Source organism: Ruditapes philippinarum, unplaced genomic scaffold (genome assembly GCF_026571515.1).
Source record: "Ruditapes philippinarum isolate M1 unplaced genomic scaffold, ASM2657151v2 ctg6606_1_1_1_1, whole genome shotgun sequence".
NCBI classification, from domain to species: Eukaryota; Metazoa; Mollusca; class Bivalvia; order Venerida; family Veneridae; genus Ruditapes; species Ruditapes philippinarum.
The window spans coordinates 19,677-35,163 of record NW_026854475.1 but is presented as its reverse complement, the minus strand read 5'-3'; the positions used below and the strand labels follow the sequence as shown (position 1 = coordinate 35,163).

General features: G+C 33.4%; 1 protein-coding gene across 1 annotated transcript; it reads left to right on the top strand.

Moving 5' to 3' along the window:
• The first annotated feature begins 2,103 nt into the window (after positions 1-2,103).
• Positions 2,104-2,679, top strand: LOC132740226 (merozoite surface protein CMZ-8-like). The gene is made up of 2 exons (XM_060728087.1): positions 2,104-2,201; positions 2,331-2,679. Exons 1-2 carry the CDS (start codon positions 2,104-2,106, stop codon positions 2,677-2,679), a joined length of 447 nt encoding a protein of 148 aa, XP_060584070.1.
• Positions 2,680-15,487: the final 12,808 nt, after the last annotated feature.

The window sequence follows — 15,487 nt, the reverse complement described above, 5'->3', positions numbered from 1 at the left end:
TTTGGGTTTTACGTCACATCGACACAGTATAGGTCATATCGCGACGTTCCTGCTTTACTGGTGGAGGAAGACCTCAGGTGCCCTTCCGTGCATTATTTCAGCCACGAACGGGCACCTGAGTAGAACCACCGACGTTCTGTAAGCTAGCTGGATAGCTTCCTCACATGACAGAATCCAAAGTCCCTGTCGGGATTCGAACCCACAGCGGTGAGGGCAAGTGGTTTGAAGTAAACGACCTAAACCACTCGGCCACGGACGCCCCTCGGCCTGAGAGGTGTATATCGGCTATTTAACACCGGTTTGGAGTTTTGATGCGTTGGAATTGACCACGAAGGCCGTAGGCCTGAGTGTTTAATTTTTTTCGCATCAAAACGACAAAAACGGTGTTAAACAGCCAATATACACCTCTCAGGCCGATGTTATTTCGATTCTTCCACGATAAAATAAGGAAGAATACTAATGTTATTTTTTCAAGCGGAAATAACTTCCGTTGCCGATTTTCGTATAACGCTGTTCGATTTTCGCACCCTACTGTTGCAAAGATATAGAAATTATTGAACAAAATAAATAATAAGAAAAAAGGTATTTTATCAAGTTTTCAACAATTAAAATATTACGTGGTATTGTGTTAACATCAGTGCCCCATTTATCATTCTTTTATGTATGAAATAACGTCAGCTTGTTTATGAATGAGTTGTTTACTTACGATGACGTCATTACGCTGCTTACGGATTGGCGCCGTTTTGTCAAAATATTTATTAACTGATATGGATCAAATATGTGGCGTTAGTGTATGGTAGATATTTGATCGGTATTGTATGAAAAGAAAACATTATAAGAACTGAAAATATAAATAAAAATGCTTTTTATTGTTGCTTTAAAGGGCTTTGTAAACTTTTTAATCGAGGGTGAAAACATAAAAGCCGCATATGCAAGTAGTAGTGAACGTAATTACCCTGCTCATAAACTTGAATTTTTAGCTTTGAAATGGGCTGTCTGTGACAAGTTTCACGAATATCTTTATGGCAACCAATTTCTTGTTTATACTGACAACAACCCTTAACTTATGTCCTTTCCTCTGCTAAGTTGGACGCGACAGGTCAATGTAGGCAATCCCAGGCGTGATAAATCTCTATGGTTAGCTCGTCAACGTTTTTATTGACCTGGCATGGAGGCAGATTTTAATAGTCGCATTTCAGGTTGCAAAAGTTGTATTTGCAGAAAGACACCGGTAGTACCTGCTGCAGAATTGGTTCCAATCCAGACTTCAAGACCAATGCAACTTGTGTGTATGGATTTCCTGAAGCTGGCTGGAGAAGTCCAAAGGAGGGTATGAGCACGCCTTGGTCATTACCGACCATTTTACCAGATATGCCAAGGCTATTCCTTGCTTTAATCAAAAGGCGACTACCACTGCTTGTGCCTTACATTGTATATGAACATTTTATTGTCCACTATTCTTTTCTAGAGCAGCTGCATTCTGACCAGGGTCGGAATTTTGAAAGTCGAGTCATCAAAGACCTTTGCAAGATTGCAAATGTCCGAAAGACAAGAACCACTCCTTTCCACCCTATGGGAAATCCATCAGCCGAGCAATTTAATCGGACCCTACTCAGAATGTTAGGTACTATGGCAGAAGATCACAAATCTAAGTGGGCAGATTTTGTTCCTTCTCTTGTTCAGGCTTATAACGCCACCAAGAACTCTTCTACAGGTTTTTCTCCGCACTTTCTTATGTTTGGATGGCATCCCCGTCTTTCTGTTGATGCTTATCTTGGTACTTTTCCTTCCAACTCTGAACATCTTTCTCTTATTACTTATGTTTCTCGTTTGAAGGAACGCCTTCAAAATGCTTATCGGTTAGCTTGGGATGTTGCCAAGAAGCGGGCTGATCAAAACAAGAAGCAATATGACCGTAGGGTTCGCGAGAACAAATTGGTTGTAGGCGATATTGTTTTGGTCCGAAAAGTCAATCTTCAAGGGAGACAGAAGCTGGCAGATAAGTGGGAGAAGTGTTATCATTGACATACCATTTCTGGCCAACCTGTATATAAAGTACAACTTAAGTCTCGAAAAGGTCCTTTCAGAACCCTTCACAGAAATATGCTTCTTCCATTTATTTCTATTCCTAAAGAAGATGCAGATTTACATGTTGAAACTAAGCCTAAACCAAAACCTAGACGTGTTTCTATACAAAAAGAGTAAGATGCTGATTCTGGATCATCATCTGGTGTATACATCATACCACAGAGGAGATTTCGCAATAATCGCGTTGATTATGGACATTCTTCTGATGCTCCTTCTATTTCTATCCCTTCACTGGTTCCCAGGATTCACCCCAATCCTGTAACATATTCCCCAGACAATGTCCCAGTTACTCCAGTGAGTGTACCAGTTACTCCAGTAAGTGTTCCAGTTACTCCAGTAAGTGTTCCAATTACTCCAGTAACTATCCCAGTTACTCCAGTAAGTGTTCCAGTTACTTCAGTAAGTGTTTCAGTTACTCCAGTAAGTGTACGAGTTACTCCAGTAAGTAGACCAGTTACTCCAGTGAGTAGACCAAGTACTCCAGTGACTATTCCAGTCATTCAAGTACATACGCCTGTTTCATCTTCACGCCCTATCCCACGCCCTAGACGTGTGATACATCCACCGGATAGGTATGGAGAATGGGTATAATTATTGTATAAGGGTGTTTCATTTTTTTATGCAGTCATTTTAAATTACGTATATGCCCTATGTATGGAGGTATATACTATGTATTTGTTATTTTCAAGTAGAATTGACAACTCTACTGTATTGCATTATTTCTTTATATTTTACTGTTTAACTATTGCAAAATAGTTATAGGAGGGCAGTATATCTTAAATAATATGATATATTTGTCGTCATATGAATACAGTGTATTGCATTTTTGTTTTTCGAATTGATTATAAGGTTATTTTTTTATAAATCCAGGTTTTATTAATAATTGTTTCTTAAGAAAATGCCGATGTCATTTTTTAACTAGAGGGGGGAGTGTGTAGAAAAGGTTAAATTAAGCGAAGTTCTCTTTTAATAATAAATACGGTAGTTATTTCCTTTAAAGGCCAAACTAAATCTTTTGCGGTTTTATCCGTTCATGTTTGTCTTTGTTCCTTTTGTTATGGGTGATTGAACTGGTTTTGCAAGTTGAGTGATGGATGATTGGTTTTGGTATGCAAGTTATTTTTAGATGATTTGGTTCTGGGATAGCTTATATTTTCTTGGTAACTGATTACTCCTTGTCTCGCTTTCGAAGTGATAACAACTTTAAAATATATTTAACTTTCAGTAATTTTTTTATAGAAATACTTAATTCTGATTTCTATTATTTCATTAGATTTCTTCTATTACAAGCCTGGTATGTATATTTGTATATATGTATTTGTGAAATTGTTTTTATTGTAATTTGAATTTTTGTATTATATTGTGTATTATATATTTTGTGAAATGTATTTGTCTTGTATTATTATTTTGCTCTGTAATGTGATGTCTTATTGTTACTTTATTTGTTGCAGGTTTTTTCTTTATTGAATAAACACATATAAACCTCATTGAGTATTGGTTTAACATTAAACCCCATAATCTACAAATCACAGATATACACGTACAGTACCCGATATTTTGCTGGACCTACCATAACCCAATCTGTAAGTTATATCATCTTCTTTTAAGTGTCACGGTGTATGTATCTCGACATATATATTGACACTTGTTGTAAACTTAAGATGCTATAATGATAATGATATAACTTGTGTTTTACCATCATTCACTTCATAGAGTTAAATGTATTCGAATCATGAATAGAAAGACTAGGCAAACTTCGTAGAACTATATGCTTACTAATAATGGAGCTGGGTCAAAGAATAAACTTTAAACATAGTAAGGAGAAAACTCGGAATATATCACGTGCAGTAGCAATTTCTTAACCAATGATAAAATGTCATATGTGATGGGTAAATGAAAAGAAAGACCAGTAATTAAAATGTAATGTAACAATTTCGTAACCAATTATATACTTGTGACGTGACATGTGATGGCATAAACACCTCCACCCTGAATATATATTATATTTATGCATATGGCAATTGCTTCTATTCCAGTTCTATTTCACAAGTCAATCTCTCAATCCTAGTACAGTGCATATATTGTACATAGCGTTATTTATGTATTGCTTCTATTCCAGTTCTATTTCACGAGTCAATCTCTCAATCCTAGTACAGTACATATATTGTACATATCGTTATTTATGTACTGGCAGCTTAGTCTTTATTTACTAAGAAAATGTAGAAAGAAAACATCCAACATGTTTTATAACGTAACTTTTTCTGTAAGAGAGGGGAAAGCTATAAGATACAAATCAGTTCTGTACAAATCTTTATTAAGAAAAGTCACACATTCACACATTCATACTATCAAAATAATCAAATAAAGTATTACATTTATAAAATACAAATATTACAAAACTAGATCAAGCAAAATAGCAATGCTTTCATAAAGGTTATCTATGACAAGATGTAAATGTTATATATTGCCTACATTTTGTTAACATTTCTTTGTACCGATATACATGCCACCATTGTTTGATAAATTCAATGTAGATGTATCCCTTCTGATAAAGTTTGAGCATTTTAACCTGAAAATATAAGTCAACCAATGCCTCAAATTTAAAGTAATCAATTAACTTCCAATTATTCAATAAAATCATCTAATTATGATAAACTATCAAGTTTCTTATAAAGTAAACAGAATTGTTTCAAAAGTTTCAAGATTGCTTAGTGTTCACAGAATTTTTCTTTTATTTATAATAGCATAATAACATTTACTGAACAAGATTGCATTTGTGAAAAATGCTATACCACCGCATAATGTTCTTAATGAACATTTCAAGTTTTAAACAGTCATGCTTAGTTTACATGTACAATTGATTCAACTTATAACAGACTGAACTTAACTTCATATAGAATTGTTTAAGCATACACATGGCCAATATAAATTTGTAATCATGTACATGTAATTATATTTGTTAACTAATGTACTAGATTAGATCTATATTCCAAGTCACAAACAAACATATTTTATGCATGTGTTTACATGTAACATATACCTAGTAAACAATATATAACAATCTTCATGTAATTATATGTGTACTTATATTGCAATCTATACATGATGCCTAAAAAAATAATAGAATTTTATTTTTGTAAAAGGGTAAATATGTGTTTTATAATGTTATAATAATAAATAAATTTAGAACAAGTGCTATTCCTATCAACTGCCAAAAAATTGAGTTTGTTATTAGAGATGCAAAATGTAAAAAAATGTAATTTGACTTCCATATATAATACTTATTCACCATAATTGTACTAGTTGCTAAAATACAAAAGAAACAAAAGTTGGCTTAGATATATGGCCTATGAAAAAAGTTAAGGACACCAAAAATAAAAACTTTTGAAAAATAACTTTCTGCATTTTTTAAGCTTAATGGGCCTTAAAATCAAACATGAATAAATGCAAAGGAAACAAATGATGGCTCTGGTATATGGACAGTGACTAACTCTTTGGACACAAACAAAAATGTTTGGAAAAATTAAAGTGATTGCATTTTTAAGGCTTAATGGGCCTTTAAAGCAAACATGAATAACAATTTAAAATGAACGTATAGTCACATGTCACAAAACATTTCTTTATATAGTTGTTTGTTTGATTGTTTCATTTTACGCCATTTTCCAACAGTATTTCAGTCATATATGCGGGAAGTTTCCTTACCATCGTTCCTGGAGAGTTACACCAGCACTATACTACCTTCCTCCGTGCTAAACTACCAAAGCATCTCCCGGGGCTCGAACCCATGCCAGAGAGGTAACTGGATTAGAAGTCATCGACTCTAACCCCTCGACCACGGAGTTTCTTTATATAAAACAAGAACCGATTGAACCGGGTGCTGCTCCCCGAATAGGTTTTGGGCACAGAACGGTATACCTCTTGTTGTGTCAGAGTTATGTCACAGACAAAGTTTAAAGCGTAAAATCAACCCAAATGTTGTGCACGACACATTGTCTCAATATGGTGATCATTTCTGTGAAATAGTTGTAAAACCTGACTTCAAATAACGAAGTTATGGGCCGGACATGATTTTGCTGCAAGGGGATGCTATGACCTTGACCTTCAAGGTAGCGACCCAAATGTTGCATGCGACACGTCGATTCAAAATGGTGATTATCTCTGTGAAATAGTTGTTTAATCCAACTTCAAAAAAACGTAATGGGCCCGACACGATTTTGCTGCAAGGTCATGCTGTGACCTTGACCTTCAATGTAGCGACACACTGTTACGAGCGCCACTTCATCTCAATATGGTGATCATTTCTGTGAAAGAGTTTTAACATCTGACAACAAATAACGAAGTCATGGGCCGGACATGATTTTGCTGCAAGGTCATGCTGTGACCTTGACTTTAAAGATAGCGACCCAAATGTTGCACGCGACACGTCGTCTCAATATGGTGATCATTACTGTGAAAAAGTTTTAAAATCCGACTTCAAATAACAAAGTTATGGGCCGGACACGATTTTGCTGCAAGGTCATGCTGTCACCTTGACCTTCAAGGTAACGACCTAAATGACACGCTGCGCGTGACACGTCGTCTCAATATGGTAGTCATTTCTGTAAAATAGTTTTAAAATCCGACTTCAAAAAATGAAGTTATGGACCGGACACTATTTTGCTTCAAGGTCATGCTGTGACCTTGACCTTCAAGGTAGCGACCCAAATGTTGCGCGCGACACGTCGGCTAAATATGGTGATCATTTCTGTGAAATAGTTTTAAAATCTGACTTCAAATAAAGCTATGGGCCGGGCACGAATTCGGGACGTACGTACGGACGGACTGAGGGACGGAACGACTGAGGGACGGACAGACAACCCGACGACTCTATGCTGCAATGACCAATCACCATCCCAACTTTGATGTTCCTAGGCTTAAGCGTTCTTTAGTTATTTAACTGAAGCCGTTTTTACCTACAAGGTCAATGTGACCTTTACCTTTGACCCCAAAATCAATAGGGGTCATCTGCTGGTCATGACCAATCACCCTACCAATATTGAAGTTCCTAGGCCTAACTGTTCTTAATTTATTGATCGGAAACTGTTTTTACGAGCAAGGTCAATTTGACCTTGACCTTCGCCCCTTGACCCCAAAATCAATAGGGGTCATCTGCTGGTCATGACCAATCACTATACAAAGTTTGAAGTTCCTAGGCCTAAGCCTTCTTTAGTTATTGATCAGAAACCGTTTTTACTTACAAGGTTAATGTGACCGTGACCTTTGACCCCTTGACCCCAAAATCAACAGAGGTCATCTGCTGGTCATGACCAATCACCATATTAGGTTTGAAGTTTCTAGGCATAAGTGTTCTTTAGTTATTGATCTGAAACCGTTATTACCTACAAGGTCGATGTGACCTTGACATTTGACCCATTGAACCCAAAATCAATAGGAGTCATCTGCTGGTCATGTCCAATCACCATACCAAGTTTGAAGTTCCTAGGCCTAAGTGTTCTTTATTTATTGATCTGAAACCGTTATTACCTACACGGTCATTGTCACATTGACCTTTAACCCCTTGACCCAACGATTAATAGGGGTCATCTACTAGTCATAACGACCTAAATGTTGCGCGCGACACGTCGTCTCAATATGATAGTCATTTCTGTGAAATAGTTTTAAAATCCAACTTAAATAATGAAGTTATGGACCGGACACTATTAAGGTATTGACCCAAATGTTGCGCGCGACACTTCGTCTAAATATGGTGATCATTTCTGTGAAAGAGTTTTAAAATCCGACTTCAAATAACAAAGTTATGGGCCGGACACGAATTCGGGACGTACGTACGGATAGACTGACGGAAGGACTGATGGACAGACAACCCGATGACTATATGCTCCCCCGAAATTTTTCGGGGAGCATAAAAATATAATATTATTTTCACAAAAGGATTTCAATAGCATGTAACTATGTAACAAACATGTATTAACATGTAATAACATGCTTACGTATGCACTTGATACATTCATTTATTTAGAATTTCGTGAAATAAAGGTACAGACAAGTGTAACATATGTTAATATAATAACTTAATCCTTGTGCATGTACACCAGCAAGCATAAAAAACTAACTTAGCTTTTATAAAATGTAGTTATATATTTACTGTCTGAACTACAATCATCACAAATGAAGAGTATTTGTTTTATTGCATGGGTTACCCATTCACATTTATACTGATTCAATTAAAATTTACATTTTCTCAGTGCACAATATTTCAAAAGCTAGGCAATCCTTTAATGGTAAATTTTATTTTAAAGAAGCAGTACTTAAATGTGACAAAAATCAAGAAATAAGGAAGACCAATGTAACATTTTTACTGAAATATTGAAATCAGCTGAGTAATTATTGACAAACAGATAATTCTGTCATAATTAATTTAATAACACCTTAAAACTTTATTGTAAACATTACTTAATCATGGTAATAAATAGATTTATAACATATGACTGTCGGGATGAAAGAGGAAATTGACATCAAGAGAACTAGTATATCCCAAAATGGCAGTCATAAACTGGTATATATTTCCTAAGTGTAGCCAAAAATATCCCCGAGGTGTCACTGAGAACAGTCATATATTCGCAAAAGGCAGCCAAGAACTGGTACAAATGTATATTTCGGCAAGGGACAGCAAAGTACTGGTACACATTTATATTCCCATGGGGCAGCTGAAACTGGTAACTTTCCCCCCGAGAGACAGTCAAGAACTGGTATGTTTCCTCGTGGGGCAGACGCTAACTAGGACAAATCCCTAAGGGGAGGTCCCTAATTTGTATTCATCCCTAAAGTGCAGCCGATAACTGGTATATTTCCTCAAGTCAGGTAGCAGAAAATTGGTAAATATCTCCAACAGGGACTGTCTTAAATTGGTATGAATCCTCAAGAGGCAGCAACAAAAAAAGAGGGACAGCTGAGAGACAAAAAAACAAGTTGAAGATTTTGCAATATGCACCTGCGCCTCGCAGCCATGTGTATTTTCATTCCAAGTATATTTTTTTAATAATTGAGGATATATAATTGGTAAAGTTATAAAAACAATGATATCTAACAATATATTCAAATACATAATGTGTTATTACATACAATTATCTATAAAATTTAATAAAAAAATAAGCATTTACAGTTAACTTGTCTTCAAGGAGCTCCACTGAGGTCCAAAAGCCTCAAAGATAAAATAACAATCCAAAACAGATCAATTAAGCCTCTCAATACAGAAAATATATAAAAATGATTCTTAAGAGAAACAACAGGGCAATGATGGTCCTGAGGTCGCTCACCTGTATAAAGCCCCCCCCCCACCGCAGGGCCAATTTTACCCCAAGGGCTTTTATTTGAACAAACTTGGTAGACACGCATTAGAACATGTTTCATGCTAAATATCTTAGCTCGAGCTCTTTGAGTTCTTTAAAAGAAGATTTTGAAGTTTTTACTATATGCAGGGAATATCAATGACCCCCTGGGGCGGGGCCAGTTTTGACCCTAGGGCTTTTATTTGATCAAACTTGGTAGACACTCATTAGAAGATATTTCATGCTTAAGCTCTTTGGGTTCTTTAAAAGAAGATTTTTTTAAGTTTTTACTATATGTATATAGGGAATATCAATGACCCCCTGGGGCGGGACCAGTTTTGACCCTAGGGCTTTTATTTGATCAAACTTGGTAGACACTTATTAGAAGATGTTTCATGCTAAATATCTAAGCTTTAGCTCTTTGGGTTCTTTAAAAGAAGATTTTTTAAGTTTTTACTATAATGCATATAGGGAAAATCAATGACCCCCTGGGACGGGGCCAATGTTGACCCCAGAGCTTTTATTTGAATAAACTCGGTAGACACTCACTAGAAGATGTTTCATGCCAAATATCTTAGCTCTAGCTCTTAGGGTTTTTTAAAATAAGATATTTAAAGTTTTTTCTTTCGGTTGCCATTGCAACCACAGTTCTGCATGGAATTTAATTCTTTGCACAATTTTTAAAGGTGTCCACCAAAGGAACATTCCTGTGAAGTTTGGATGAAATTGGCTTAGTGGTTTATGAGGAGATGTCATTTAAAGTAAAAGCTTACGGACGGACGGACGACGGACAGACGCCGGACGAAAAGCGATCACAAAAGCTCACCATGTCACTTTGTGACAGGTGAGCTAAAAATGACAATTGGTATTTATTAATCGTAATTTTCAGACGGACTATAAAGATTCACTTTTGAAATCATTTTGAACAACGAGAGCTGTTGACAGCAGTGTGCTCCACTATCGACAGTGATATTCCACAGTGATGGATATTGCAGAATATTCTAACATCAAAAAGGGAAATAATTCTGTCAAATATCCATGTTATAGTTCATGGTCCTTGGACTTCCTTTTATTCACATATATATGTGAAGTTCTAATCCACACCTCAATAGTTATGGAGAAACAGCTTACATGCAAAAACTTAACCAATAATTTCTACGTTGAAAATTGGGCTTAAATATGAAAAATAAATTAGAGTTATGGGACTTGTGGTAATCATGTAAGATAATCAAAGAGAACAAGCATGTCAATTTTCCTTCAGTAGTTCTTAAATTTACTTAATTGCACCCCAAAATTAAACCCCTAAGTGGGGACTTTCAATGCAACTTTTGGGTACAAAATAATTTTAGCTTACCTTTTTTTTTAAAATAGTCGAGCTAAAAATAAATTTTTTACCAGTTTTTTTTGTAAAATAAAGGGGAGGGAAAATCAAAAAATTTTCCCTACACAAGCATTAAAATAGTTTCTTCTTAAAATAGAAAGGGAAATTTTAAAAAAGAATAAAAACTACCCATCCTATAAATGTCAAAACATCAAGAAAATATAATTCCGAACATCCGATCAAAAATCCGTTGTGGAGTCCCTTTAACTTTACACTTAGAGTAATACTGACTAACAGTATTAATTTGTATTTTTTTATTGTTTTGCATAATTATGATTTGTATCCCTTTTTCAATCTTTACAATATAAAACAATCAAAGAAAGAATCTCTAAAATATAACATGTAAATGGTCCTCATCTCAATGAATGAAACAATTTATGTATACCATTTACTTGTTCTATATATATAATATAACAGGTATTCATATTTAAATTTTACCAATCCTCTATAGCATATAATCCTTTATATCAAATCATAGATGATAAAATATAATGTTCCCATGATCTATATATCATATAACTGGTATTTATATATACCATTCTCTTTTCCTATATATCATATAACTGGTATCTATATATACCATTCCATTTAGCTTTATATATCATATAACTGGTAAATATATATACCATTCCATTTTCCTATATATCATATAACTGGTATTTATATTTACCGTTCCATTATCCTATATATCATATAACTGGTATTTATATAATTATATACCATTCCAGTGTCTAAATATTGTTTAACAGGTATTTACATGTAACATTTGTATATACAATTTCCTTTGCATATCTAACATATTACTGGTACTTTTATATACCAAACACTTGTCACAATATATCATATAACTGATATTCATATATACCAGTTTCCTTGTCCTATATATCATATATAACTGGTATTTATATATACCATTCCCTTGCCCTATATATCATATAGCTGGTATTTATATATACCATTCTATTTTCCTATATATCATATAACTGGTATTTATATATACCATTCCCTTGCCTTATATATCATATAACTAGTATTAACATATAACATTCAATTGTCCTATATATCAAATAACTTGTATTTATATATACTATTCCCTTGTCTTTTATATCATATATAACTTATATTGATATATACCATCCACTTGCCCTATATATCATATAACTGGTATTTACATATACCATTCAATTGTCCTATATATCAAATAACTGGTATTTATATATACATTATATATACCATTCCCTTGCCCTATATATCATATAACAGGTATTTATATATACCATTCAATTGTCCTATATATCATATAACTCATACTTATATATATCATTCACTTGTCTTATAACGGGTTTCTATATATACCATTCACTTGTCCTATAAAATATATAACTGGTATTTATTTATACCATTCCCTTGTCCTATATAACATATAACTGGTATTTATATTTAACATATAACTGGTATTTATATTTAACATTCCCTTGTCCTATATATCTTATAACTGGTATTTATATATACCATTCCCATGTCCTATATATCATATAACTGGTATCTATATATACCATTCCCTCGAACCAAATATCATATAACTGGTATTTATATATACCATTCCCTTGTCCTGTATATCATATAACTGGTATTTACATATACCATTCCCTTGTCCTGTATATCATATAACTGGTCTTTATATATACCATTCCCTTGTCCTATATATCATATAACTGGTATTAATACATACCATTCCCTTCTCCTATATATCATATAACAGATACATGCATGTATATATCATTCTCTCTGTGTTTCTTTTTATTTTCATGTATCCATTTATATATTTCATTCTGTTCAATAGAATAAAAGCAACTTCAACACCTATCTTATTTCAAATTCTCGATTATTATAATCTGTCAGAATTTCCATATTTACCATGAAAAGTAAATGGTTTACCAATCACCATTTTCATCAATTCTTTTATCCCTTTTATTTAATGATCTATTTATGTATTTACTTTCATCAAATCACTGTTTTTTCAAACTATGCCTGATCTTTAAAAATAAACTTGACCTTTATTAAGATCAATATATCTATTATATTTCACTGCATTTCTTTCATTTATTTATAAACATAATTTAAATATTGTATACTTCAATTTCAATATCATAAATAATTATGTTGCAATGGCCAACATTAAACCTCAACATTAAAGAAAACATTTTTTTTTATGATTGTTATCATAATGCAATATATTAACCCTCTTGCTTTACAACAAATTACCGGTATGAAAATTACTTGTAATTAGTATAATTTTTGACAAAAATGAATAAAAAAAATTGTGTCTTTAAACATAAAATAATTTCGTTTAAACTAAACGTTAACTGCAAATATCCTATATCACTTTGTTGAAAATTAAACCATTATTTTTATTGTAGAAAATGGAAAAAAAACAAAAACATTTAGTTCAAACACTATGTAACTACATGGATATTTTTCCCCTCTTTTGTTGATAATTTGAATGCATGTATCTTCTATGTTAAAATTTCAAAATATTTCTTTTGTTAATAATAAAAAAAAACATTCATCATCTCTTTTTAACATGCAATAATTTAGTTTAAACACTATGTTTTAACTTCATGTATCTTTAATCACTTTTTTGTTGAAAAGTCAAACCATAAATCATCACATTTAACATGAAATAACTGATCTCTATCCTTTACATACTGTTTAGCATCATTTCCCTTCTCTCCTCCAAATCCTTGTGATTCCAATGTAAACATATCATCATTAAACTCCTCACCATCTCCTGTTATATAACAGTTCTCTACTCTCACATCTACAGTATAAGGAATACTATCAACAAACTTCTGCCATGTTGTCAAACTCATTATGACCCGGAAAAGCTCAATGTACTTTAAACCTTTCATCTCTAAAGGTAACTGTATTATATTGTCAGTTAGCCCACAATTCCCTAACACAAGCTTACTGAGATTGTGTAACAGTGGTAATACTGTGACTAGTCTCTTTGTTATGTTGGTATGATATAAATAAGATTTACTTTTATAACCTCCATACAAATGAAGTTCTTTTAATTTGTAAGATTTTCTAATAATATCAAATATTTTATAACTTCTTTTCAATGCACAAAATGTAAATATTTCAAGGTTTGTAGTATCAGCATCTATCACACTAACAGTTTGATACAATCTAAGGTACTGAAGTTGGTGATGTTTTGATAAATTTATATCATGCTGGTTCCCACACTCACATGTAACTTGAAAAAGACATATTTGTTCAAGATGACTGGTTCCCTCAAGAAAATTACAAAATGTAGTAGTATCACCATGAATCATTGTTATACCACTCATACTTATTGCTACAAGATTGATCATACTAGGTAGGTTACTAACAACTGTTGTACACACTGGGTAATGCTTGTCATGGTAAGAGTCATCATTAAGAGTCAGAGATTTTAATGTTAAAGTGTTTACTTTAATTGTCTCAGAAATACAATTGTTTATCTCATCAATCAACTGTTCATTACTCTGTGTACTACTAGTATCACTTTGTGTACTCTGTGTACTACTAGTATCACTTTCTGATTCATATTCATATGTTATTTCAATTTTTTCAAGATGATGAAACATTGGTAAATATTTTGTAAATTTAATATGTTCTGTGTTGATGTTATCTACATTAATAGACAAAACAGAGTCTGGAACAATTTGATGTTGATCAATACTTGAACAAACAATATCACAATCCTTACTTTCAACACAATACTGATCCCATCTTTCAATGACCAAATCTCCTATATAAAATACATGATTACATCCTATACTACATGTTGCATTGAATTCTTCCATTGAATCAAACATAAGCTTTTGAATATCAGTAATAAAACTAAGACCCCTATTAGTGTTACTACTTATTGTTCTCCTGTATTCCTGAACACGAGAGTCTTCTGACACAGTATCATATATGTATTTTGAAACATGTGTTGCTAATTTAGGTTCTAGACCACATAGCATAGGGATAACATTTGACTGCTCTAGTATGTCATTTACTGTTGAACTTTTCTGAAAAACCTCATTAATAAATTTCTTGGCTAACTCATTATTTCCTGTACTATCTGACGAACCATTTTTTGCATTGAAATTGATAACAATATACACTGCAGCTAGAAATTCTTGCATTGATTTGTGAATAAAAGAGAACAATGAGCTTGGTGGTTCTGATACAGATAAACTTGGACATTCATCTTCTGTAATTATTCCAAGTTTCAAGCAATTTTCTCTTACTTCATCTGATATTTCAAGTTCATCAAACATACAAATGTCAAATGTCAAGGATTTATCCTTCGGACAATTAAATAGTGTCTCATAAGCCAACTGTGACACTTCATTAATGAAATGGCGGTTTAATTTTAATTTGGTTTTAGCGGCTAAATATTTAGGAAGATCTCCTTTCTGGGTCCCCTTCATGAGTCGAGTACTTGTTCCTTTAGTTTTCATGTCATTCCAGGTGAAGAATAATTCTAACATACCGGTGTAGATGGCACATCTTGAGGTTTTATCGAGTTTACCATCAAACCATAGACATATCAGTTGTTTGAGCATAATTGGTACCTGTTTTAAACTTTTCAGAGACTTTTCCTTCAGCTTTTTCCTACAGTCTCTGGCTTCTTTATTAGCATGTCTATTTA